The 25,694-nt window shown below is 42.6% G+C and overlaps 1 protein-coding gene across 2 annotated transcripts in view; it reads right to left on the bottom strand.

The window, feature by feature from the left end:
• The window catches only part of DOCK2 (dedicator of cytokinesis 2), a 513,334-nt gene extending 489,832 nt beyond the window's left edge, over positions 1–23,502 (bottom strand). For both annotated transcript variants that reach the window (XM_077473501.1, XM_077473502.1), the window contains exon 1: positions 23,293–23,502. In XM_077473501.1, the coding sequence (XP_077329627.1) occupies positions 23,293–23,335 (43 nt within the window). In that variant the 5' untranslated portion in view covers positions 23,336–23,502. The remainder of the gene's footprint in view (positions 1–23,292) is intronic.
• Between the last annotated feature and the right edge of the window lie 2,192 nt (positions 23,503–25,694).

Genomic DNA, 25,694 nt, shown 5'->3' with positions numbered 1-25,694 from the left:
GTTGCAATAGCCTGTTGGGGCTTTTTTCATAGGTGTGGATCTATAATGGTGAAGATGTGTGTGAGAATGTATGCAGCTGCACATCTCCCTCTTTTTAATTAGACAACGTTGTCTCATTTTAATTGTTTGTGGATTGTGACTTTGATCCCGGTTTGCTGTGTATTATTATTATAGTGATCTTTTTTTGATATAATAAAATGTACTTGATATAATCTAGCAACGGTTCTCACTGCTCTTCTTGGGTGGAATTTTTCCTCCTCTTTGTGTGTTATGTTTCAAGATCAGGGGAGATACCTTTTCTGACCTCTCTTGGTCTAGAATTAACTTGCTGATTAATTTAATAATCAATGATGTTTAATTATCATTAATAACATTGGTTGATCCGGGTACTAATTTTATTGTTTTTTAGAGGTGAGCATAGAACAGTATGTGGATTTATCCCAAAAGTCGCCTCTTCCTTTAAAGAACCATGGGATCTGCCAACATTTTTTTCAGATGCGGATTCAGGCACCCTTCACAAACTCGATATTGCCTTCGTGCTAAGGTAATATCTTCAGACCATGACACCCTTCAGGCATTCATCCAGATTATTTGTAATCCCGTGGGCTAAGAACAAAGAAAAGGAAGCATCCTCAAGGACAATAGCTTCATGGATAGTCAAGTCGATACAGATGGCATAAAGGGCAATGGGTCTGGAACCCCCTTCTTCAATCAGGGCACATTGTACCAGATCGGCTTCTGCTTCTTGAGCAGCAAGAGCAAACGTATCCATTGAAACAATATGCGGGGCAGCAACATGGTCATCCCAGCTTATGTTTATGAGACATTACAGAGGGGACTCAGGAGCTCTCCCTCTTATCGGTAGAATTCGGCAGGCATGCTATCAAGTCAGCATTAACATGGTGTAAACAATAATCTTTTCAAATACATTTTTTCAATGCATGATCCCACCCGTTTCAGATAGTTATTTGTCACAGGAATGCTGTCATTGGGGAAAAACATGCCAGGAAAATAGAAAATTGTGCCATACTTACTGTAATATTCTTTTCCTGGTGCCTATCCATGGCAGCATACAATCCCACCCTCGGTATTCTATATTACGGAGAATGCTGGGGGCACACTAATCCTTTCTTTTATAATATTCACTGGTCCTGAGTGAGGAACCAAGGCGGAGCTTGTCACAAGTTTACTGCCATAAATAGGCACCAGGAAAAGAAAATTGCAGTAGGTATAGCACACTTTTCTATTTTTTTTGTTTTGTTTTTGTTTTACTTTTGGACAGAGTGGAGATAAATTAGAACACCTAATAGGTTTTTATTGCTGTCTATGTCCCCTTTGGAGAGATTCACTCTATTAGCCCTATTTACTATTATTATTGAAAGCAAAAGTAAAAGTCCAACATTTTGGGTTGTCCCAAAAAAGTATCAGAGTGGAAATATTCCAATGGGGACACTAGTTCTGGTGACCTGGTGGGCCCAAGGGATTCCCTTAATTTGCAGGGATTTCCTCTAACTTCCTGTTTGCCTATGGAACAGGAAGTGAAGGTAAATCTCTCCAATGGGAAACAGATGGTAAAAAAAAAATATGACAGGGGTTATAACCCTCCCTTACTCTAGCCAAAATGAAAAAAAAAAGTTTTGCTTATAGTTCTACTTTAATTAGAAATTTTTACCACATAGGAAGTGATGGAAAATCTGCAACAGTGTTACAGACAGAAGTAAAAGGCTGAGAGAATTTCTAGGCTTCAGCTACTTCTCTATTTCTGTTTGTGTTGCCATTGCAGAGTTCCCCTCACTTTGTGTCTTGTAAATTATTGTATGCAGAACAGGAAGTAAAGTTAAATCTATCTAACAGAGCCCAGGATAGAAGTAAAAAAACAAAAAGAGGTTTGCAAAACGTCCCCACTCTATCCAAAACTTTACAAAATGGCTTTAAATTCTAGCAAAAGTGTAATGAATACAGATCTTTAAGTGTATGTCAAGCAAAAAAATATTATTACAGAATTTCCAAATCCTTCCACAATATATCCAAAACTAAAAAAGGGGTGTTGGTTTGGCATAAACTTTCAGGGTGCTTTAAGGGCTAAAAGCAAAATATCCTCACTTGCTGAAACGGATGGTCCTTAGTAGTGATGGGCTCAGCCAGGTTTGGACATGCTTGAGCTATCCCACTGGGACGCTATCAAAGTCGACAGCCAATCATTGCCATTGGAGGCGTTCCCCGCCCCACAGCTGCATGTATATGTGCCCCTTGCACATGTGTGACCATGCCCCACAGTCACACATTGCAAGGGACACATAAACATGCAGCTGTGGGGATCAAGGGGTAAAACAGGCAGTGAGGAAGGTATAGAACGCCTCCTAACCACCTGTCAAATGCTCTTTGAAGAGCAATCTGAAAACGGATCGCTCTTCAGAAACCAAAGCTAGTGTAAAATGAGCCCTAAGAGGAATGAAATTATATCTTAAAATTAAACTGTGCTTTATCCATGCAGAAAAAATGGCAGGTATGCTTTAAATTGTATCTAAACCCAAAAACAAAAATGCAATACATTGCACAATGTATTATATAGTCAGTAGACCTTTATCTTCACTTGTAATAGTGAATAACATACTTCCTGTCCTAGGATGGCTATGTTTATCCACTGCACTATATCTATGAAGTTAGCCATGGTTGTAACTAGGCTGCTCTCCTGATATTTACTACCAACCTCTCCTCCACCCTTCATATCTATTAAATAGGAAGGTGTTTTTTGTAGTTCATAGAAAGTAGCTGATAGTGGCAGAAAATAAAATTAGACTTTAAATAGAAAACAAATGCAGCCACCACATAAAAAGAGTGGTAGCTGCAACATTTTTGTTTTTGAGCTTAAATATCCTTTAAAGCCATGAGCAGTAAATTCTAACCATTCTTTCTCTCTACTACCGCTCCATTCAGCTGCCAAGAACAATAGAAATGTAAGTTATGTCCAGGAATTGGGGAGCATGTGACTAACCCATGTAACAGTGCTGGTGCTTGGTAATTGACACAGGACTGTCACATAATGGAAGAGGAGAGTTAGAAATTTGACTACCATGGGCATTGCTAGGTCTACAAATGATCTGGGGCTAGAGCCCATAGCAGTGAAGTAAAGAAAGTCATACCCTTGGGCGGACAGTATATATATATGTTATGTTAAAAAGCAATAAATAAAACCAAAAAATATATATTTTATTACTCTATTTATCGGCATATAACACGCACCCCAATTTAAGAGGGAAGTTTCAGGAAAAAAAACTTTAAAAAAATAAATAAACCACTTTGAAGCAAAATAATGGTCAGTGAGCATTAATGCAGCCTGATTAGTGTCCATCTGCAGCTTCAGTGCAGCCTGATCTGTGCCCATCTGCAGCCTGATCTGTGCCCATATGCAGTCTAATCAGTGCCCATCTGCAGCCTAATCAGTTCTCATCTGCAGTCTAATCAGTGCCCATCTGAAGTCTAATCAGTGCCCATCTGCAGCCTAATCAGTGCCCATCTGCAGTCTAATCAGTGCCCACCTTCAGCATTGCTCCTCACTGCAACTTGATCAGTGTCCATCTGCAGCCTTGCTGAAATATAGGCTGCCACTGAGGAGAAGGAGGGGATGAGCACTGCCGAAATAGAGCTGGATCTCCTGTGTACTTGGCTCAGTGTCACACCCAGTCCCGTCCCTTGGCTCGGATCCTATAATGGGCATAAGGCTGTCCAATGCAGTGTCATCAATGCTAGGAGATGTCCAGGGGACTGGATTGAGCGTGATTGCGAGCCGAGTAACAGGAGATCCGGCTCTATTTCGGCAGAGCTCGTCCCCTCCTTCCCCTCGTCGGCAGCCTATATCGGCGTATAACATGCAAACACGATTTTCCCCCTATTTTAAGGGGGGGGAAAATGCGCGTTATACGCTGATAAATACGATATATCTTTTCATGTGACAACACTAAAGAAATTACACTTTGCTACAATGTAAAGTAGTGAGTGTACAGCTTGTATAACAGTGTCAATTTGCTGTTTCCTCAAAATATTTCAACACACATCCATTAATGTCTAAACTGCTGGCAACAAAAGTAAGTACACCCTTAAGTGGAAATGTCCAAATTGGGCCCAAAGTGTCAATATTTTGTGTGGCCACCATTATTTTCTAGCACTGCCTTAACCCTCTTGGGCATGAAGTTTCCCAGAGCTTCACAGGTTGCCATTGGAGTCCTCTTCCCCTCCTCCACAACGACTTTACGGAGCTGGTGGATGTTAGAGACCTTGTTCTCCTCCACCTTCCATTTGAGGATGCCCCACAGATGCTCAATAGGGTTTAGGTCCAGAGACATGCTTGGCCAGTCCATCACCTTTACCCTCAGCTTCTTTAGCAAGGCAGTGGTCGTCTTGGAGGTGTGTTTGGGGTCGTTGTCATGATGGAATACTACCCTGCGGCCCAGTTTCCAAAGTGAGGGGATTATGCTCCGCTTCATTATGTCACAGTACATGTTGGCATTCATGGTTCCCTCAATGAACTGTAGCTCCCCAGTGGCGGCAGAACTCATGTAGCCCCAGAGCATGACACTCCCACCACCATGCTTGACTGTAGGCAGGACACACTTGTCTTTGTACTCCTCATCTGGTTGCTGCCACACAGGCTTGACACCATCTGAACCAAATAAGCTTATTGTTGTCTCATCAGACCACAGGACACGGTTCCAATAATCCATGCCTTTAGTCTGCTTGTCTCCAGCAAACTGTTTGCGGGCTTTCTTGCGCATTATCTTTAGAAGAGACTTCCTTCTGGGACGACAGCCGTGCAGACCAATTTGATGCTGTGTGTGGCATATGGTCTGAATACTGACAGACTGATCCCCCACCTCTTCAATCTCTGCAGCAATGCTTTTTTTCAGATTCTCAGAGAGTTCTTTGCCATGAGGTGCCATGTTGAACTTCCAGTGACCAGTATGAGAGAGTGAGAGTGATAACATCAAATTTAACACACCTGCTCCCAATTCACACATGAGACCTTGTAACACTAACGAGTCACATGACACCGGGGAAGGAAAATGGTTAATTGGGCCCAATTTGGACATTTTTCCTTAGGGGTGTACTTACTTTTGTTACCAGCGGTTAAGACATTAATGGCTGTGTTGAGTTCTTTTGAGGGGATAGCAAATTTACACTGTTATACAAGCTCACTACTCACTACTTTACATTGTAGAAAAGTGTAATTTCTTCAGTGTTGTCACATGAAAAGATATGATAAAATATTTACAAAAATGTGAGGGGTGTACTCATTTTGTGAGATACTGTATATATATATATATATATATATATATATATATATATATATATATATATATATATATACAGTGATGTAAGTAACTCAGTTAAAATAAACGGAGTTACTTAACGCAGTTACTTTAGAGGGTAATTAGTAATCTAACTGATTACTCTTTCCCTCATGGTAACTCAGTTCCCATTACTTGGGCAGCGTTACCGCAATTACATTTACCGCCCGGGAGGCCTGCCGAGGCCGTTCGTTCCACCGCGGGGAGAGGGGCTTTCGCCCACTGAGCTGAGAAGAGGCTGAGATTCAGAGAGACTGTCTGGACCACCCCATTCCACCTTGCCTATCCAGAGAGAGAGAATGTAGGGAGGCGGACACTGAAAAATTAAGTCAGCTGACCAGCTGACACCAATCAAGTGAAGGGGAGGGAAATGGCTCCAGGGAAAGGCATCCCTGGAGGCATTCAAATAAGTGACTGTCTGATGATTCAAATTGCAGTGCAATCGATCCATCCCAAGTCCTCCACCACCTCTGCTTCTTACTGATCCCATCCCTACCCACCCACCATCACTTCTACAACAGAGGTGATGGGGGGATACAGTAGGGATAAGATCAGTGATGGTGGGGGAAGGGATCAGTAAGAGGCAGAGCTGGTGGTGGGAGAGGATGGCACCGCCACTGCTGCCACCCCCCAAGTACCACCGCTGCCTGCCACCTCCCCCCCAAGTACACCACCGCTGCCACCCCCCAAGTCCCACTGCTGCCACCCCCTCAAGTATACCACCGCTGCCACCACCCAAGTACCCCGCTGCCACGCCCCCAAGTACTGTACACCACTGCCACTGCCACCCCCCCAAGTACAACACCACCACGCCACCCCCCATGGGGGTAATAAAATGAACATGCTGCTTTACCCTGCACGGGCAAAGCACAGATTTATTTTAGGAAACAGATATTCTATTTTAAAGACAAATGGATATTACATTCTTTTAAAAATAGACTAGACTATGAAAAAAATGATTTTACATAACATCACACTATAGAATGTAATATCATTAGCAAATATAAGTGCAACGTGGCTGAAACATAACCTAATGTAACATAATGGACAAAGTAATGGCTATAATTTCTTTATACATAATTATACAAACAGATATATATAAATGCCAGGGTTGTTTTCTTACATGGTCAATCTTAATACTATTAAAAAGAACAGTATGGATAGCCTTCAGTTCGAGTCCGAAAATAAAGAACGTTTTGTTACATAATTAGTGAGTCAGTTATACAAAATAAAATCATGTGATCAAAAAAGGAAGTATGATTTAACCACTGCCAAACCTAATATTAACTGTATTTTTCTGGTTTGTAGCTAGCTAACTTTAAAGAGGAACTCTAGGCACAGGGATATTTAAAATTTCTTGTATGTAAACAAATTTTTCCTCCATTGGACGCAGTTGCAACGTGGGACCACCTATCTCTACATGTTGCAGTGGCAGGCGGTATCGCCTGCTGAGTGTTGACCATGACATGCCTTGTTTTTTTTTTTTTTGTGGAAGCACAGTGCATGGTGGCCATGACTGGGCTTGACAGGCAGCTGTGGTGTTAAAAATGTTAAAGAATGAGCTTCAACCACCTGTTTTGGCTGCTGGACAGCGCCCAAGTTAAAGAGGCAATAATTCTATAATTTTAGGACCAATATTAACTCTAAAGTAATTTCCTGTCAGGGCTTTTAAAGTGGAAGTAAACCCTTCTATCGTTTTCAGTCAAGGAAGCTGCCATCTTGGCCTCTAATGATTCTTCAACTGCCATAATGCTACACATGTGATCAGTTATGAAACCAGCCATTGGATGGTTTGAAAGTTTGGTTGAGAGCACAACCAATGTGAAAGTTAGCATTTCCGGCATGCCGGGAATGTAATGCCGCGTACACACCTAGCCGACTATCCGGCGGACTTAGTTCGGCGGACTTCCCGCCGGACTATCCGCCGGACTTTCCGAACGGGCTACTTGCCCACACACGGCACTTTTTCAGCAGACTAATACGGCGTACTAAGTCCGCCGGACTATCCGCCGTACTTTTGAAATGAACGGACTCGCCCACACACGCGGAGGAAAGTCCGCTCATTTTGAGTGTGTCTCCAGGTAGACGGGGCCAGCGAAGGAGGCGTTGCTGGCCCCGTCACCTGGTATGGACTTAAAGGGGAACCGTAACGCCGAAAAAAATCGGCGTGGGGGTCCCCCCCAGGTCCACATCAGACCCTTGTCCGAGCACGCTACCCGGCCAGCCAGGAAAGGGGGGGCGAGCGAGCGCCCCCCCCCCCTCCTGAGCCGTACCAGGCCACGTGCCCTCAACATGGTGGGTGCCTTGGGGAAGGGGGGGCGCGCGGCCCCCCCACCCCAAAGCACCTTGTCCCCATGTTGATGAGGACAAGGGCCTCTTCCTGACAACCCTGGCCATTGGTTGTCGGCGTCTGCGGGCGGGGCAGCTTATCGGAATCCGGGAGCCCCCTTTAATAAGGGGGCCCATGGATACCGGCCCCCCACCATATGTGAATGAGTATGGGGTACAATCGTACCCCTGCCCATTCACCTGTAAAAAAAAAAAAACACAACGCACAAGGGTTAAAATAGTTTTTTGCACAGCTCCGGGGATCTTCCGTCTTCGGGGGTCTTCTCACCGGACTCCTCCGCTATCTTCTGCTAGCATCCTCTGGGACTGTGACATCATAATAGGCGGGGACATCATCCGGCGATGTCCCTATATAAGTCGCATCGCGTCCGTGCCATGGTGAGCGGAGGATGCGACGAGCCAACATCTGAAGAGAAGAACAGAAGACGGCGAAAGCGGCGACAGAAGACTGGGCCACCGCCTGCAAAAGAGCTAGAAGAAGGCGCGGTGGCCCGGCAAGAAGAACCGAAGAGGGGGACAAGAAGAAAGCCAGGCTCCTCCGCTAGGAAAAAAGCTAGCAGAAGATAGCGGAGGAGTCCGGCGAGAAGACCCCCGAAGACGGAAGACCCCCGGAGCTGTGCAATAAATTATTTTAACCCTTGTGTGTTGTGTTTTTTTTTTTTACTTTTTTTTACAGGTGAATGGGTAGGGGTACATTGTACCCCATACTCATTCACATAGGGTGGGGGGCCGGTATCTGGGGGCCCCCTTATTAAAGGGGGCTCCCGGATTCCGATAAGCCCTCCGCCCGCAGACCCCAACAACCAACGGCCAGGGTTGTTGGGAAGAGGCCCTTGTCCTCATCAACATGGGGACAAGGTGCTTTGGGGTGGGGGGGCACGCGCCCCTCCCTTCCCCAAGGCACCCCCCCATGTTGAGGGCACGCGGCCTGGTATGGCTCAGGAGGGGGGGGCGCTTGCTCGTCCCCCCCTTTCCTGGCCGGCCGGGTAGTGTGCTCAGACAAGGGTCTGATGTGGACCTGGGGGGGACCCCCACGCCGATTTTTGTCGGCGTTGGGGTTCCCCTTTAAGTCCATACCAGGTGACGGGGCCAGCGACACCTCCTTCGCTGGCCCCGGCTACCTGGAGACGCACTCAAAATGAGCGGACTTTTCTCCGGGCGGGAAAAGTCTGTTCATTTCAAAAGTACGGCGGACTGGCACACACACGGCTGGATTGTCCGCCGAAATGCGAGTCCGGCGGGAAGATTGGAGTGCAAAAAATACTTTCTAAGTCCGCCGTACTTTTGGGTAAAAAAAGTCCGCCGGAGGCTACACACGGGCGGATTGTCCGGCGGACTTGAGTTTGCCGGACTTTTCCACCGGATTGTTTGATCGTGTGTACGCGGCATAAGTGTTTTTTTAAACTGGGTTTACTCCCGCTTTAACACATCACCTATGGAAAATATGGGTACCAAAGTTGGTTGTCAATTTGGGTGCACATAATTTTGCAGCTTGACATATTAGGTATCTATTTGCTCTGTGCAATCTTTAATATTTTACCAACAACTGGGTAATATATTGCATTTGTGTGCCCCAAAATAAACTCTAGTGTATCTGTTTACTGAAAATTTGCACTGGATAAACTGTTGGGCAAATATTGTGTGACACAAAAAAACCTGAACTTATTATACAGGCTTTGAGAAAGTATAAAATGTTTAGGAGTTTTAAATAATATTCAGCCCAAAAACTATTTTTTAAACATGTGTGACTAAAATACCCAGAAACGGCTAAAGCAAAGAAAGGGTTAATGGGCTATTCGTTTTGATCTTACTACTTTTTGGTGAAAAAATAGTAACATTTAGAATAAAATAATATGTTTAAAAGCAGATTTATTTAGGTAAGTTGGGTTTTCCATCATTTGCCCAAAACTGACATTTCAATTTTTGGTTGAAATAGAGTGTTAAAGTGATATTTTAGCCCTTTCAGCAGCTAATTTACAGTATAAGTACACTTTCTCACAAAAAAATGAAAAAGTGAGATAACAAAGTACACCCTTCTATCCCCGCTGCCCTTACTCCCATGGGTGATTAGCTGTCACTGCCCACTTAGCCGATTCAGCGGTCCAGGGATTTGAAAGCCCCATTCTTCTTCCCTTTCTCTCCTTAGGACTTCTGGGATTAAAGTGATTTCTGATTGGTTGTCACATGCTAGCATGTGACCAATTAGAATCACTCTGATCCATCCTGAAAGCCCTAAGGGAAAAAGGGGAGGAAGAGCGAGGCTTTAGATGTGAGTGAAGTCTTACCTGAATAGTCGTGGTCAATTGATATTGAGGAACCACATGGGAAGTAGCTGTGGGGATTGCTGGGAGATCATTCTGGAGGTGTGCAGGAATTGGAGGCAGTTGTCCCATCTCTCCTATTTTAGACATGGTATGTTAACAGGGGTCAGATTAACGTGAGCTATGTCATGCCAACTTGGGTGGTTAGAGGGTCTTTGTGGGTCTGTGGATATTTACAAAAGGTGAAGTTTATTGGGTAGTATGGTGCTTCCTCTTTTTAATATCAGTTGTCTATACTAGTGGTTTTGAGAGTGGTTTTGAGAAGGCAGAAATGGTCAATGTTTACATGGAGGGGTGTGGCTGGGAACAGGTTTGGAGGTTAGTGAAACGCAAGTCAAGTTAGACTAGCAGACATGAAAGACTCCCTCCTAAATTTCAACAGTTTTCTGGTTATTTATTGGCTACAATTTATTTTGATTACGGTTATTTATATGTAGTTCATTTTTTTTTATTCTAAGTAAATAACAGGCTGCTTTAACCATTTTCATACCACACAGTCTGTGTTTTTTTTTGTTTTGTTTAGATTTTTTGGGTTTTTGGGGAAGGATCACGCTGAGGAGAAGAGAATATTGATGAATCCAGCAATCAAGTCCCACAAGACAAAATATGTTAGTGTTTTCACAAAACATTTCCATCATAAGTACTTCAAGAAACATTCTTATATTATATAACGATAACTATTTTAAGGAAAGTACATTTATCTTTTTGCATCCCCCTGACCTAACGTTACCCCCCTCCCCCACTCTAGTATGTATATGGTAGAACAGGCAAAAAGCATAATTGTATAGTCAAACTTCATGGCACAGTTTGTAAGGTGTTTCCTATAGATGTCAGTAACGCTGGCTGTACTTTTGTTTGATAAAGCTGGCTGCTCTTTTATTGTGTGAAAGCCGTCAGATGACATCAGATTCTTTATGCCTGCCTCCAGCTGTGCTCCTAAAAAGTAGATGACATCTTCTTTAAGCCCTCTAGAAGTTTTTAGGGCCCATTGCTGGCATAATATTTACAGTTTTCCCACTCTGTGTTAATGTTGGTAAACTTACTGTGACTCTATACAACCAGCAGAATGAGGCCGTGCTGCGTTTAATGTGCTAGATTAAACCAACAATGTGTCCACTGTACTATTTGCAGCTTGTTTCCAGTACTAAAATGTTAAGTTGAGCATATGAACTATCATTAAACAGATCCCAAGTCATTTGCACAGGATGTAGTATGATTTGTATACAGGCATCATTCACACATTCTGCCATGTAGAGGAAGTGACAGTGAGGTAGAGTAACTGCATACAGAGGAGAAAAGCCTTAGAGCAAGTAGTAATCAACAAAAAGGACAAAAAATCTGTTTGCAAATAAAACAAGTAAATGCCTAGTATTTAAAAAAAAAAAAAAAAGTATACGGAACTCCGTATAAGTAGGTAACCCAAAATAAGCTAAAAAAAAAAAAAAAAAAGGTAAGTCATTTGAAAGAGAAGAATAAAACAATATGCAACATATCTGAAAGGTGTGCCTAAAAAAATTGTATGTGTAAACATGTACAATCATTTTAGCAATGTGATTAACCGTTTCAGCCTCAGAAGATTTTACCCCCTTCCTGACCAGAGCACTTTTTACAATTCGGCACTGAGTAGCTTTAACTGACAATTACGCGGTCATGCGACGTTGCACTCAAACAAAATTGACGCACTTTTTTTTCCCACAAACAGAGCTTTCTTTTGGTGGTATTTGATCACCTCTGCAGTTTTTATTTTTTGTGCTCTAAACAAAAAAATAGCGTAAATTAAAAAAAAACGTGCATTATTTTTTACTTTTTGCTATAATAAATATCCGCCAAAAATATTTAAAACTATTTTTTTCCTCAGTTTAGGCCAATATATATTCTTCAACATATTTTTGGTAAAAAAAATTGCAATAAGCTTATATTGATTGGTTTACGCAAAAGTTATAGCGTCTACAAAATAGGGGATAATTGTATTATTCATTTTTTTTCTTACTAGTAATGGTGGCGATCTGTGATTTATTTATTTATTTTTTCGGGACCGCAACATTATGGTGGACACAACGGACAATTTTGACACATTTTTGGAACCATTGCCATTAATACAGCGATCAATGCTATAAAAATGCATTGATTACTGTAAAAATTTAAAAAAAGGGGTTAACACTAGGGAGCGATCAAGGCGTTAATGTGTTCCCTAGTACGTGTTCTAACTATAGGAGGGAGGGGAGTGTCTAGGGGAGATGACAGATCGCTGTTCATACTCTGCATTAACAGATGATCTGTCTGTTCTCCCCTCAGAGCACCAGAATCTGTGTGTTTACACACACAGATCCCGGTTCTCCATGTGACAGCGGCGATCGCGGGAGCCCGTCAGTGATTGCGACTGCCGGACACTGGCATCGGCCACAGGGTGAAGCGATGTTACATAATGCCGTTTCGCCCAGCTGTGCCATTCTACTGCAGTCCAGCTGCAGCGGCTGGTTGGAATGTGGTTAAAACCCAACTAATGTGCAAAAAATATTTTAAAATGATTTACTAAAAGTGTAAAATTCTTGTTGATTCTGCCAGTTTGTCTTCTTTGTGTATGAATCACAGGCCACAAACTGCAAGAGGTTCTTCTATAACAATCAACTGCTCCTGCACAGAACCCCACTGTCATCCAGTAACAGAGTTTTGCTTTTGGTACTGCCAAATATCCTAATCACTGCTAAACTGAGGACCGGGTTTGCAGTAATGTTACAAATATGTGTATATAGTTTTTTTGTCCATTCGCCTTAAAAGTCCCACTGTACCGGGGGGTACTGTTGTCCCTCTTTAGGGTCTTTTCTACAATTAATATTTGGGATGTTGGCAACACTTTTTGAGAACTTAGTGTCTCTCTTTTGTGGTTCACCCCTATATATTAAAGGAGAGCCAGGAATGTACGCGGCAGGTGCCGGCAGGGGCCAGCACAGAGAGCGGGTGGAGACAAAGGTGCAGACACTAGGAAAAAGTAGATGGGTGACAGTCAGGAAGGGTAGAGGGGGAAGTGCAAGGGAGGCCGATCCAGGGCTGGAGCATCCCAATAAATACACTCCATTGAGTGACATTGGTGTAACCAGTCAGGGGGTGAAACCAGTCAGAGTTCCTCAGATCCAGCACCGCTGGAGCTGAGGGACTCTCCTAGCTACCAGGGGAAGAACTCCTCCAGTGAGAGTGGGGGGGGGGGGGGGATGGGGAGCAAAGGAAAGATAGATGCTGATGGTAGGGGACTCATTTCTGAGAAGGACAGAGAGGCCAATCTGTAACAAAGACCTGAAGTGCCGAAATGTATGTTGACTATCGGGTGCTCGGGTTCAGCACATCACAGATCTTGTGGACAGATTACTGGGGGGGCTGGGGAAGACCTGGCTGTCATGGTGCACATTGGCACCAATGACAAAGTCAGCGGCAGATGGAGTGTCCTAAAGAACGAGGAAAGGGACCTCCAAGGTAGTATTCTCAGGAATACTACCGGTACATCAAGCCACACCAGAAAGGCAAGGGAGATTAGGGAATAAACAAGTGACTGAAGAGCTGGTGTAGTAAGGAGGGGTTTGAGTTCCTGGAGAACTGGGCCGACTTCTCAATCAATAACCAGTACTATAGAAGGGATGGACTGCACCTAAATGAGGAGGGTGCAGATCAGCTGGGAATGAAGATGGCCAAAAAGTTAGAGGTTTTTAAACTAGGCGATGGGGGGAGGGTCCAGAGGTAGAGATATACAGTGTGGAACCTATTCCATAGGGCAGTATTTGGGGCATTAGTGATGGGTTGACCAAAGCACATAAACCCAAGTTAAGTATAGTAGCAAGTCCTAGTTGCGATCTTGGAACACCCAATAAGAGGATAACATGCGACTGGTCTAAACTACGCGGCATGTCCAACAATGCCAGGAGCCTGGAGGACAAGATGGGTGAACTAGAGATACTGTTGTACGAGGAGGATTTGGATTTTGTGGGAATTTCAGAGACCTGGTTCAACAGCTCTCATGATTGGCTGGCAACCATTCCAGGGTATACCCTTTATCACAAGGATAGAGAGGGTAAAAAAGGTGGACGGGTATGCCTATATATCAAGAAAAATCTACAAGTGAATGTGAGAGATGACATCACTAAGGGAGCTCCAAAGGGATGAAGTTAAGGGGAGTATGCTATAGGCCCCCTAACCTGAGGGAGGAAGGAGAGACAGATCACAAATTGGATTAGCAGCAAGGATGAGAAGTGTTATCTTAATGGGGGATTTTAATTATTCAGACATAGACTGGACGGAGGGAACCACGCATTCATCTAAGGCTTGCCAGTTCCAAAATGTCTTGCAGGACAATTTTATGGGTCAGATGGTAGACGCACCAACTAGAAATAAAGCGTTACTGGATCTACTGATTACCAACAATACAGACCTGATCACGGATATGGAAATACGGGGCAATTTAGGTAACAACGATCACAAGTCAATTGGCTTCAGTATAAATCACAGAAATAAGAAACTTAAAGGGAATACAAAGACACTGAATTTCAAAAGAGCCATCTTCCCTAAACTACGAACCTTGCTAGAAGGCATAAATTGGGATAAAATCTTAGGAAAAAAGAGCACGGAGGAGAGATGGGTTTGCTTTAAAAGCATATTAAATAAGGGCATTAGGCAATGTATCCCATTGGGTGATAAATTTAAAAGAGCGAACAAAAGTCCAGGATGGCTCAACTCCAATGTAAAAATGCACATAAAAGCAAAGGAGAAGGCCTTCAAAAAATACAAGGTTGAGGGATCATCCTCAGCATTCCGATTTTATAAAAAATGCAACAAAAAATGTAAGGGTGCAATAAAGATGGCCTGATAGATAGAACTTGAAAGACACATAGTGGATGAGAGCAAAAAAATTCCCAAGTAATTCTTTAAGTATGTAAACCGTGAAAAAGGGAGGACAGACCACATCGGCCCCATAAAGAATGAGGAAGGACGTCTGGTTACAAAGGATGGGGAGATGGTGAAGGTATTGAATTTATTCTTCTCCTCAGTCTTCACGGGGGAATCGGGGGGCTTCAGTTACCAAACCTGCAGTGTTTATCCTCATGACACAAAGGAAGCACCTCCATGGAGGACAGAATTTAAATTAGACTTGGGAAACTTGACATTAGTCACCGGGACCAGATGGCTTGCACCCGAGAGTACTTAGGGAACTCAGTCAAGTAAGTATTGTTCCTAATTTTTACTGACAGTCTACTGACTGGAATGGTACCAGCTGATTGGAGAAAAGCCAATGTAGCACCAATATTTAAAAGGGGCCCAAAACACATCCCTGGGAATTACAGACCAGTTAGCCTAACATGTAAACTCTTGGAGGAGATGATACAAGACTATATACAAGACTATATACAAGATTTTAGTAACAAGAACTGTATCATTAGCAGTAATCAGCATGGATTCATGAAGAATCGATCTTGCCAAACCAATCTATTAACCTTCTATGAGGAGGTGAGGTGCCATCTAGATAAAGGAAGGCCCATAGACATGTTGTATCTGGATTTTGCAAAAGCATTTGACACAGTCCCCCATAAACGTTTACTGTACAAAATAAGGTTCCATTGGCATGGACCATAGGGTGAGTACACAGATTGAAAACTGGCTTCAAGGGCGAGTTCGGAGTTTAGTGATAAATGGGGAGTACTTGGAATGATCAGGGGAGGGTAGTGGGATCCCCCAGGGTTCTGTGCTGGGACCAATCCTATTTAATTTGTTCATAAATGACCTAGAGGATGGGGCAAACAGTTCAATCTCTGTATTTGGGGACGATACTAAGCAAAGCAGGGCAATAACTTCTACGCAGTTTGTGAATACCTTGCAAAAAGATCTGAACAAATTAATGGGGTGGGCAACTACATGGCAAATGAGCTTCTATGTAGAAAAATGTAAAATAATGCATTTGGGTGACAAAAATATGAATGCAATCTATACACTGGGGGAAGAATCTCTGGAGGAATCTAGGATGGAAAAGGACCCGGGGCCCTAGTAGATTATAGGTTCAGCTGCTAACAAAGCAAACAAAATATTGGCATCCATTAAAAAGGGGATTCATTCCAGAGATGAAAAGATAATTCTCCCGCTCTACAAGACTCTGGTCCGGCCGCACCTAGAGTATGCTATCCAGTTCTGGGCATCAGTCTTCAGGAAGGATGTACTGGAAATGGAGCGAGTACAAAGAAGGGCAACAAAGCTAATAAAGGGACTGGAGGACATTAGTTATGCAAAAAGGCTGTGAGCACTGAACTTATTCTCTCTGGAGAAGAGACACTTGAGAGGGGATATGATTTCAATTTACAAATACCGTACTGGTGACCCCACAATAGGGATAAAACTCTTTCACGGAAGGGAGTTTAACAAAGCTCATGGCCATTTATTAAAATTAGAAGAAAAGAGATTTAACCTTAAACTACGTAGAGGGTTTTTTACTGTAAGAACGGCTAGGATGTGGAATTCCCTTCCACAGGCGGTGGACTCAGTGGGGGGCATCAATAGTTTCAGGAAACTATTAGCTAAGCACCTGAATGACCACAACATACAGGTATATACAAGGTAATACTGATATATAATCACACACATAGGTTGGACTTGATGGACTTGTGTCTTTTTTCAACCTCACCTACTATGTAACTATGTGCGAAACATGTAAGCCGTGTCTCCCATGCTTGTACATGTAGTACTCCTGATGTTCATCAAGGTTTTATGTGAATAAAGGCATTTGGATCTCTGTTTGGTGTGCAGCCATCCAGACTTTAGCCCCATACACACTATCAGATTTTCTGCAGATTTTTTTTTTTCCTTCAGATTTACCAAAACCATGTAGTGCAAGGGCCTGCCTGGTTGCATATAAATTTAAACTTCTAAGGTTTGACCTCATATTATATGGTTTTGGTAAATCTGAAGGAAAAAATCAGCAGAAAATCTGATAGTGTGCATTGGGCTTTTTCTTTCATTATTGCTTCAGCTGCGACTGGGCGAACACCCTGCAGTGAGGAGATCATACAGTTGGAGCCAGCTGACCTGTGAGCAGCATGGACCTCTTGTTTGCATTGGACTGTGTAGAGGAGGGTGTGTCAATTCCTTCCACTCAGGTCCCAGATTACACTCAGGTCTGTGCTGTATATGATGTTAATTCTCTACCCATTGCCTCCTTAGGCTGAGAAACACCCTTTGACCTGTGTACTTTGAATGTCTCTGGAGAAGAGATAGCTGCAGAAAAGTATGTACAGCTTATATAGGAGGATTTACTTTATTTTACTTTATAGGAGTAACTTCAGTGGGCTTATGTAAGGGACTAGTATCACTTTAATTTTGCCTACGGAGGGGGGCTGAACCTTTTCAGACACTTTAAATCATAACTAAACATTAAAAAAAACAAAGACAGGGTTTTAATGTCTATGTTGAATGGTAATGCCACCAGCAGCTGGCAGTCCTGGGCAGATTGATCTCCTGATACCTACATTGTTTCATTGTCAAAGTCACCAAATACCAGCAGTGTGGAGTAAGTAAAGCCTTTCCTCTCTTGGGTAAGCAACCACTGACAATAATATTAGCATCCCCATTTAATACCAAAGTAAAGGGGGGAATCACTAATGTCCACCAACATAAGGGAACATTTTACCACCAAGGGAGCACTTTATCACTGGTCCACGATTGACCAACAATACAGGCACAATCATGCAATTATTTGCACGTACACAAAACACACAAAAAATGTATGGATGGAAGAGGATTTATGCTAAGAGACGGTGATTGGGGGGGAAAAAGATTTATCCTGTGAGGGCAGATTAGGGGGAAAGAGAATTTGAGGAGAGGGATTTGGTGCTAGGATTGAAGAAGAGGGGAACTGTACTGGGAGGGGGGATTTGGGGGAAGTGAAGGAGGATTTGTGCTGGGGAAGGGGGAAGATTTGTTCTGGGGGAGAAAACATATTTGTTCTCAAACAGGAGAGCGCACAGATTAGTACTGGAATTTGTTTGGAGGGAGTGGGGGTCTTTGCTGAAATGGTAAAGTGTGTGAGATTTCTGCATACAGGGGGGATGTTGCACTCTCATGACCCTTACACTATGCATCTTTTTGTTTTGTACTCCTGACTTCTATTATGCATTAGACACTCCTGTCACCTGCATTCTGTATATTGTGTACTTCTGGACCCTGCTCTCTGAGTGTCATGTACTCCTAAATTTGGCTATGGCTACTCCTGTGCTTTACATACTCCAGGTTCCTTAAATGCATTGTAACAAATTGTGGATTGTGCAAACTACCCAAACAAATATAAATAATGAATATATAAAATATATGAATATCTACTAGTACGGACTGTGCTCAGTACTACAATTAATTAAACATAAATCACGTGCAAAATGATAATACCACCTGTGTTATTTAACTAAATTACATGCTATTAAGTGCTCCAAATCAATCTCAAGAAATACAAAAAACCCCACAGTAATTTCAGTCTGTGTATAACCTCAATTCCAAGATATATGTGTGTGAAGTGGGATACAATTCCCCTATCACAATTCAGGGTAAAGACAAAAGTTCATTTATAAATGGTTAAATCTTCCTATGTTCATGTGCGTAGCTCCACACCACAATTCACCCTTCGTGCCACCACCACCTCGTGAAATGGCCACTCACCAGAAATAAATGGAAGCTTGCCTTTGGTTCATTTAATGGATAACCACTCCTTACACCTGGTTATTCTCCAGTCAGCAATCCACTGGTTATTAAAACTCATAAGGAAACATATAGAACCATCATAGTGTACAGTCCGTACTAGTAGATATTCATATATTTTATATATTCATTATTTATATTTGTTTGGGTAGTTTGCGCAATCCACAATTTGTTACATTTTTCCCCCTAAAGGAGGGGCTTATTTGATTGCAGCACACCATTAGATAACGCAATTTGAGCGCCGGTATTTTTTTCTTATTTTATTTCCTTGAACACATTGCATTACACACCCTGGGCCCTGCACTCTTATGTACTGTATTCTTAAACCGACTCTAACTGCAGCACTCTGCACAACTGAAATGTATATAATCCTGACTCCTGCACTCATTGCACATCGCTGACCCCTGCACTCTGCCTTCCAGACTCCTGCCCTTTATACATTATATTGTACATTACTTCTCACCAAACTGTTAATTGTCCTAACAGCAGTCCCTGACTATTTTAATAAAGTTTTTTTCTGGTAGGCTCAGACAAAGTTTTATCTCTCTGTGTATATTCTGTGTAAGCCAAACCATATGTAATAGTAGGGTTTTTTTGTTTATTTTTTTTTTTATATATAATTCCGCAGAGGTTTATATGTGTCTATGAGACTCTTGCTTGTGGCAAAGAAAATCAAAGCATATTTTATAGGTACAAGGAAGCCCTGTTTTTTTATTTTTTTAGTTTTGTTTTGTTTTGTTTTTTTAATCATGCTCCTCCTGATGTTAACAGTTTGGCCACACCCACTTACGGCTGTGGCGTGTTATGCAGTCACTACCTCCATGGAGTGTCACTCTTTCTCAAGTTCTAAAGTTGCGAGGTATGAGCATCCACTGCAGGTGTTATATGTAGGTAGTTAGGTACATCATTGCCCATACAGGAACAGTAGTATATAGTGACAAAATAGCAATGTTCACAAACTCTTTGTTTATTGGGCCTTTATTATAAATATAGCAGAATAACATTGTTCATCATAACCTCTCCCTAGGAAAAAAAAAGAAAAACTGTTTAACTGCTGTTCGTATCAGTCTGTGATAACCATGATAATGATAACACCATCTGCTAACAGAATTGAAGCTGTATTTATTGTTCAGACTGACTGAGCAGTGAGCACACACTATACAGGGCTGAAGTGTAGGAACTGGAGCAAGGCAACCTGAAGAAATATGGAGCTATTGTCTTTAGGCAGTCCACCAATAAATAAGTTCTCATCTTGCACTCATTGGAAAATGACACATGAAATATCAATAGTCGCTAAAGAGGTATCTAGTCCAAGTTTCTTCAGGGTTTGTTGCTCTTTTTGCATGAAGTCCGTAACAACTTTTTAAAATACTATAAAGTGCAGTGGTGTTGATTCGAGAAATTTTCCTTTTTCTTCTAGTATAGTGCAATGATTATGCTATTCAACAGTACAGTCAATGAATTGTAATTTCTGTTACTTTTACTGGGCCAGGTGTACTAAACTATGCATGTATTCCAGTGCATCAAAAATGCATAAAAAAGGAAATTATATTAGCACAGTATTTGCTCTTCAGGAACCTCACGCTGGACATGCTTTTTATCATGCAACTGTACAAATAAGCAGCAACCACCCCAACCTATAACTGGTCTTTGCAGCAAGATGCACATGGGAGGGCATTATATATCACAAACAAGCGATTTTTCCAGCACACTTACCAGCCAACCTGCAAAGCAACCAAATTAGCCCTGTCTGTCTAACAGTTTACGTCAAAACAGAGGGTTTTGTTTGGAAACGTAAACTGTTAGACAGGGCCAATTTGGTTGGTTGTCACGCTGGCTGGTAAGTGTTCTTTTGTTTGCTTCTGATATGCATTGCCCTTCCAAATGCACCTTGCTGCAAAGGCCAGTTATAGGCTGAGGTGGATGCCACTTTTCTGTACAGTTGGATGAATTAGGTGCAGGGAGACACTAGGTGCCTTTGCTGCTATTGTGCTCTTGCTAGGCATCACGTGCATCCCTGTGACTTTAAGAAGGGATGGGCTCCCTCCAGGAATACCTACCCTTAATCTATTCATTCTTATATGTGCTCCTACTATGGTGGCTCTGGAAATTTAGAGGTAGGACCGCAGTATATACAGAGGTCCCTTGACATGGGCACGGATGTTTTGCAGGCTGGCTGGTAAGTGTGCTGGGAAATCTTTTGTTTGTTTGTGATTCTTATTTTCATACACATACAAGGGACATGCACATATTCATAAGTGTAAGAGTTTAACAAGACTTGCAAGAATGAAAATGCACAAGAATGCATCCTAGTGCCTGGCGGCCTATTGAAACCTGAGGTCTGCCTAGCATCATTGTTTGATCATCTTAAGCTCTGATCCCTATGTCCTGTATTCCTGAAATACTGATGATCTTGCTACTGACCCTCCTGGTCTGGGCTTTTGACCACAACTCTGCTTCCTGACAGTGTAACTCGCTGCTTGTATATTGCCAACTCCTGCCTGTCCCTGACCTGGAAACTGTTTGCGATCCTGCACCTATCTGCCTGGCTGCTGCTGTGGCCTGACTCCATATTTTCATTTGGTGGATCCCTGGGCTTCCAAGTTCACTGCCCCAGCTTCCTGGCACCTGTGCCCTTCCGTTGCCCTAACAGTCCCTGTCTCCAATACCAGGGGTGATTGGATAGGATTTTCGCAGGAGGCCTCCCTTGTCATCTTGGACTCCACAGTCTAGTACATGACATGTGCTCAGTTTACAAATAATATATATGCAAAATTTACTAACAAGAGTGTTTACTATGAAATGTACTCTCCATGGTATGAAAGCACACCAGCTTTGCCAGCTACGCCACAGTGTATCTAAAATAATAATGTGATTTTCTGTAATGTTTTTGGGTTTTAGCATTTTTAGATTAGCATACCATATTGGAATAGATTTAAACCAACTATGCATGGCCCGTGTCCAAGTGATCAGCGGCCTGTCCATTAGGGGCACCTGGGCGCCGCCCCCTCTCTCTGGGCCACCCCCCTATATGCAATGGATAGATTCACGCATAGCATGAATCTATCCATGGCAGCCGCGCCCACCCCCTATTCATGCATCCAGCCCTTTTTCAGGGCACTGGGCACATGAATTACAGCAGCAGGGTTTTTTGAAGCACCTGATTAGAGCCAGAGGCTCTAATAGGCTTCAAAATAGGGTGGGCTCGGGTCACAGAGGATGCGGCCCAAGCCCACCCAGGTTTTTTCAACAATGCATAAATATTCGCTATTGAAACACTGATCCTCAATCCGGCCAATTAGAAGCAGGTGTGAGATCCGTTTTCCGATTGGACGAAAAGAGAAGACTCCCAATTGGCCACCGAGGAGGAAGGAGGAAACAGAAGGCACCGTCATTTCCGTGGGGAGCAGGAGAATGAGAGGCCACTGCCGCCAAGCAGGGGAAGCCGCCGGTAATGGGGTAAGTGCTACCGACCGGCCGGGGGGGAAGCGTTTTATACTGCTTGCTGCCCCCTCCAAAAAAAAAAAATGTCACCAGCTGCCACTGAAAGTGATCCTGTCACTATACGGTCCAAACTAAACATTAGGCAGTCTGTAAAAGAAGATGCTATGTGGCTACTACTACTTTTATATCCTCTGGTGATGTAGGATTCAATTTGAGGAATCAAAGTAGCCCTTTCCATATTCATTGAAAAATGGTGCACAATAAGCTTGATTGGAACATTTTTCCTGTATCTGTGCATGCATTAGGACCCACCATGGAAATGAACCATAATGATGTATTCTGATCGTATTTATGTTCTTTAGTAAATTAATTCCAATTTAATAATTTCAAGGAGGAAAGTAGATCTCATGTCTGTTCATATAATATGGTAAAGCTCATAGCTATTACTGTGGCCAAGCGTGAGGATAGGAAGTTTACAGATCTAGATGAAACCTTGTAAAGCCAGCCTTATTCTGCCAGACAAATAAGAGAACGTGGAGATCAGTGCTAGAGTACTGCTTAGTATCTTGGCTTTTTTTATATCATATCTGAGGTAAATCAGTCACAAATATATACATGAATTTAAAAGCATGCATGCACAAAAACGTAATTCTATTCATTAAACGTGGTTATAATTTATATTCAGATGTTGAAATATCAGCGGTGTGTCAGTACTCATATCCTGTAGTTCTTAACTGATGTAGGTTTGCAGAAATAAAAGCAAAAAATATATAGTAAAAAAGAAGAACCAACTACCATCCTACACACATCCTCATTTTGCTTTACCAATTGAAAGCTACTTTTCTCTCCTATTCTTTGTCAGCTCCCTTTTTGATTCTTTCATATTTAAAAATGTTTTAAATATAATTATTGTCGATATCGTTGATATATACTGTATCTGGATATTTATTGCAAGTGACCATGTACATAAAACAGCATGTATGCTTGCATTTGATGTGGTAACAATAGTAGCAGATTTGCCATTACTTCTATCATCATCTTTTTGAACCTGCTACATCCTTCCTGTCGAGAGCATTGCTGAGAAAAGACAAGTTTTTAGAAAGCCAGAACGAACTTACCTACTCCGTATCGCTCTGTGCACGTTTTCTGCCAGGGGGCCATCCTGAGCAGGCCAGAGCAACCCAGGCTCCCTGTGCCTGGACACGCTTAACACCACACACTGCACAGGAATTTCAAGTGACCTAAGAATATTTTGATGACCAAGTTTGCTTGTCACAGTTCATCTGATTGTAGATCTTATCCCTCCTTGTGACACTCCTACTGAGCACTTCCTTCTTGCACTGTCTGAAATGATCACTTCTCTGTTTCCTCTTCTGAGTGCAAAGCTGCTTATTAAGCAACCGTCACACAAAAAACTCTAGTGGATGATATTATTTCACTGCATTACAATATGTTACCTCATTCAAATATTATCTTTAAGTAATAATTTTCATTTACTTTGTTTATTCAAAAAGCATTATAAATAGAATGTCAAAAAATGGCCCTTTGTTTATTTTTTACTTTTTTACTATTCCTTTTACAGACGTCCCTACCTGCATTTTAGGGAGGTGACATTTCGCACTGGCACCGACAAGCACACCCTCCCACAGCCCCCCGATAAAATGCAGCCTTACCAGTGCCAATTAAATGCAGCCTTACCAGTGCCCAATGAAATGCAGCCTGATCACACAGCTGCTGGGGCTGGGGCTGGGCTACTGGCCCTCGGGTCTGGCTGCTAGGGCCTGGCTGCTGGGGCCAAGGGTCTGGCTGCTGGGGCCAATTAACAAGAAAAGGCAATCGGAAGTTCTGGATGTGCAGCCATTTCTTTCTTCTTTATTCTTCCCAGAGTCTTGTAGAGTGGGAGAATTATTACTTTATCCCTGAAGTTAATCCCTTTTTTAATGCATGCCCATATTCTGTTTGCTTTGTTAGCAGCAGCTTGGCATTGCATGCCATTGCTGAGCCTATCATCTACTAGGACCCCCAGGTCCTTTTCCATCCTAGATTCCCCCATAGGTTCTTCCCCCAATGTATAGATTGCATACATTTTTTATTTTCCACCCAAATGCATTATTTTATATTTTTCTACATTAAACCTCATTTGCCATGTAGTTGCCCACCCCATTAATTTGTTAAGATCTTCTTGCAAGGTTTCCTCATGCTTCGGAGAAGTCATTGCCCTGCTTAGCTTAGCATCATCCGCAAATACAGATATTGAACTGTTTACCCCATCTTCCAGGTCGTTTATGAACAAATTAAATAGGATTGGCCCCAGCACAGAATCCTGTGGGACTCCACTACCCACCCCTGAACATTCCGAGTACTCCCCATTTATCACCACCCTCTGAACTCACCCTTGTAGCCAGTTTTCAATCCATGTATTCACCCTATGGTCCATGCCAACGGACCTTATTTTGTACAGTAAACCTTTATGGGGAACTGTGTCAAATGCTTTTGCAAAATCCAGATACACCACGTCTACGGGCCTTCCTTTATCTAGATGGCAACTCAATTCCTCATAGAAGGTTAACAGATTGGTATGGCAAGAACGATTTTTCATGAATCCATGCTGATTACTGCTAATGATACCGTTTTCATTACTAAAATCTTGTATATAGTCCCTTATCAACCCCTCCAAAAGCTTGCATTCTATTGATGTTAGGCTAACTGGTCTGTAATTCCCAGGGATGTATTTTGGGCCCTTTTTAAATATTGGCGCTACATTGGCTTTTCTCCAATCCGCTGGTACCATTCCAGTCAGTAGACTGTTAGACTGTGTTTATACACACAGATCCACAGTTCTGCTCTGTAACGAGCGATCGCGAATGCCCATGCGTCTGCACCCTATACAGCCTGGAAGCCGAGGACATCATATGACGGCCGTCCAGGATGGGAGATCTCATCTGCGGTTGTTATTTGACAATGGGCAGGTAGGAAAGTGGTTAGGTTTTCCAAGTCTAATTCTAATTCTGTCCTCTGTTAGCCATGAGGGTGCTTCCTGTGATACACGTGTATCAAGTCTTAGGAATTTGTTTCCTAGGCTAGGCAAGGTAAGGAGAGCAGTTCTAGAGGAGGAGAGGAGTTTGTCAGGAGCACAAGTGTGCACAAGAACATGCGCAAACATGCGTGTTCCAGTTTTACAAATGCACCCATTGAAGACAATGGAGACAAATACGCCTTAATAGGCTCAAAAAAACATTGAACGTTTTTGAGCTTAGGGCAATTGCAGGGCAAATAAGTGTATAAATGTGAATAGGGACAATTGGAAAGAATGGGATTCTGCATGTTGAGTATAGTCAGGAGTAGGGAAACAAGCTAAAAATTGCTCCAGCATGGATGGGAGTTTAATGTAAACCCTTATCTTGAAATGACCCATTCAGTTTAAAATATGAATGCAAGGAAAAGGTGTGTGTGTGTGTGTGTGTGTGTGTGTGTGTGTGTGTGTGTGTGTGTGTGTGTGTGTGTGTGTAATGATAAATAC

This window comes from Lithobates pipiens, unplaced genomic scaffold (assembly GCF_037356315.1).
Source record: "Lithobates pipiens isolate NorthernLeopardFrog02 unplaced genomic scaffold, aLitPip1_a1.2 Scaffold_8, whole genome shotgun sequence".
Lineage (NCBI taxonomy): Eukaryota > Metazoa > Chordata > Amphibia > Anura > Ranidae > Lithobates > Lithobates pipiens.
The sequence above is the reverse complement of the archived record's forward strand: the minus strand, read 5'-3'. Positions and strand labels throughout refer to the sequence as shown.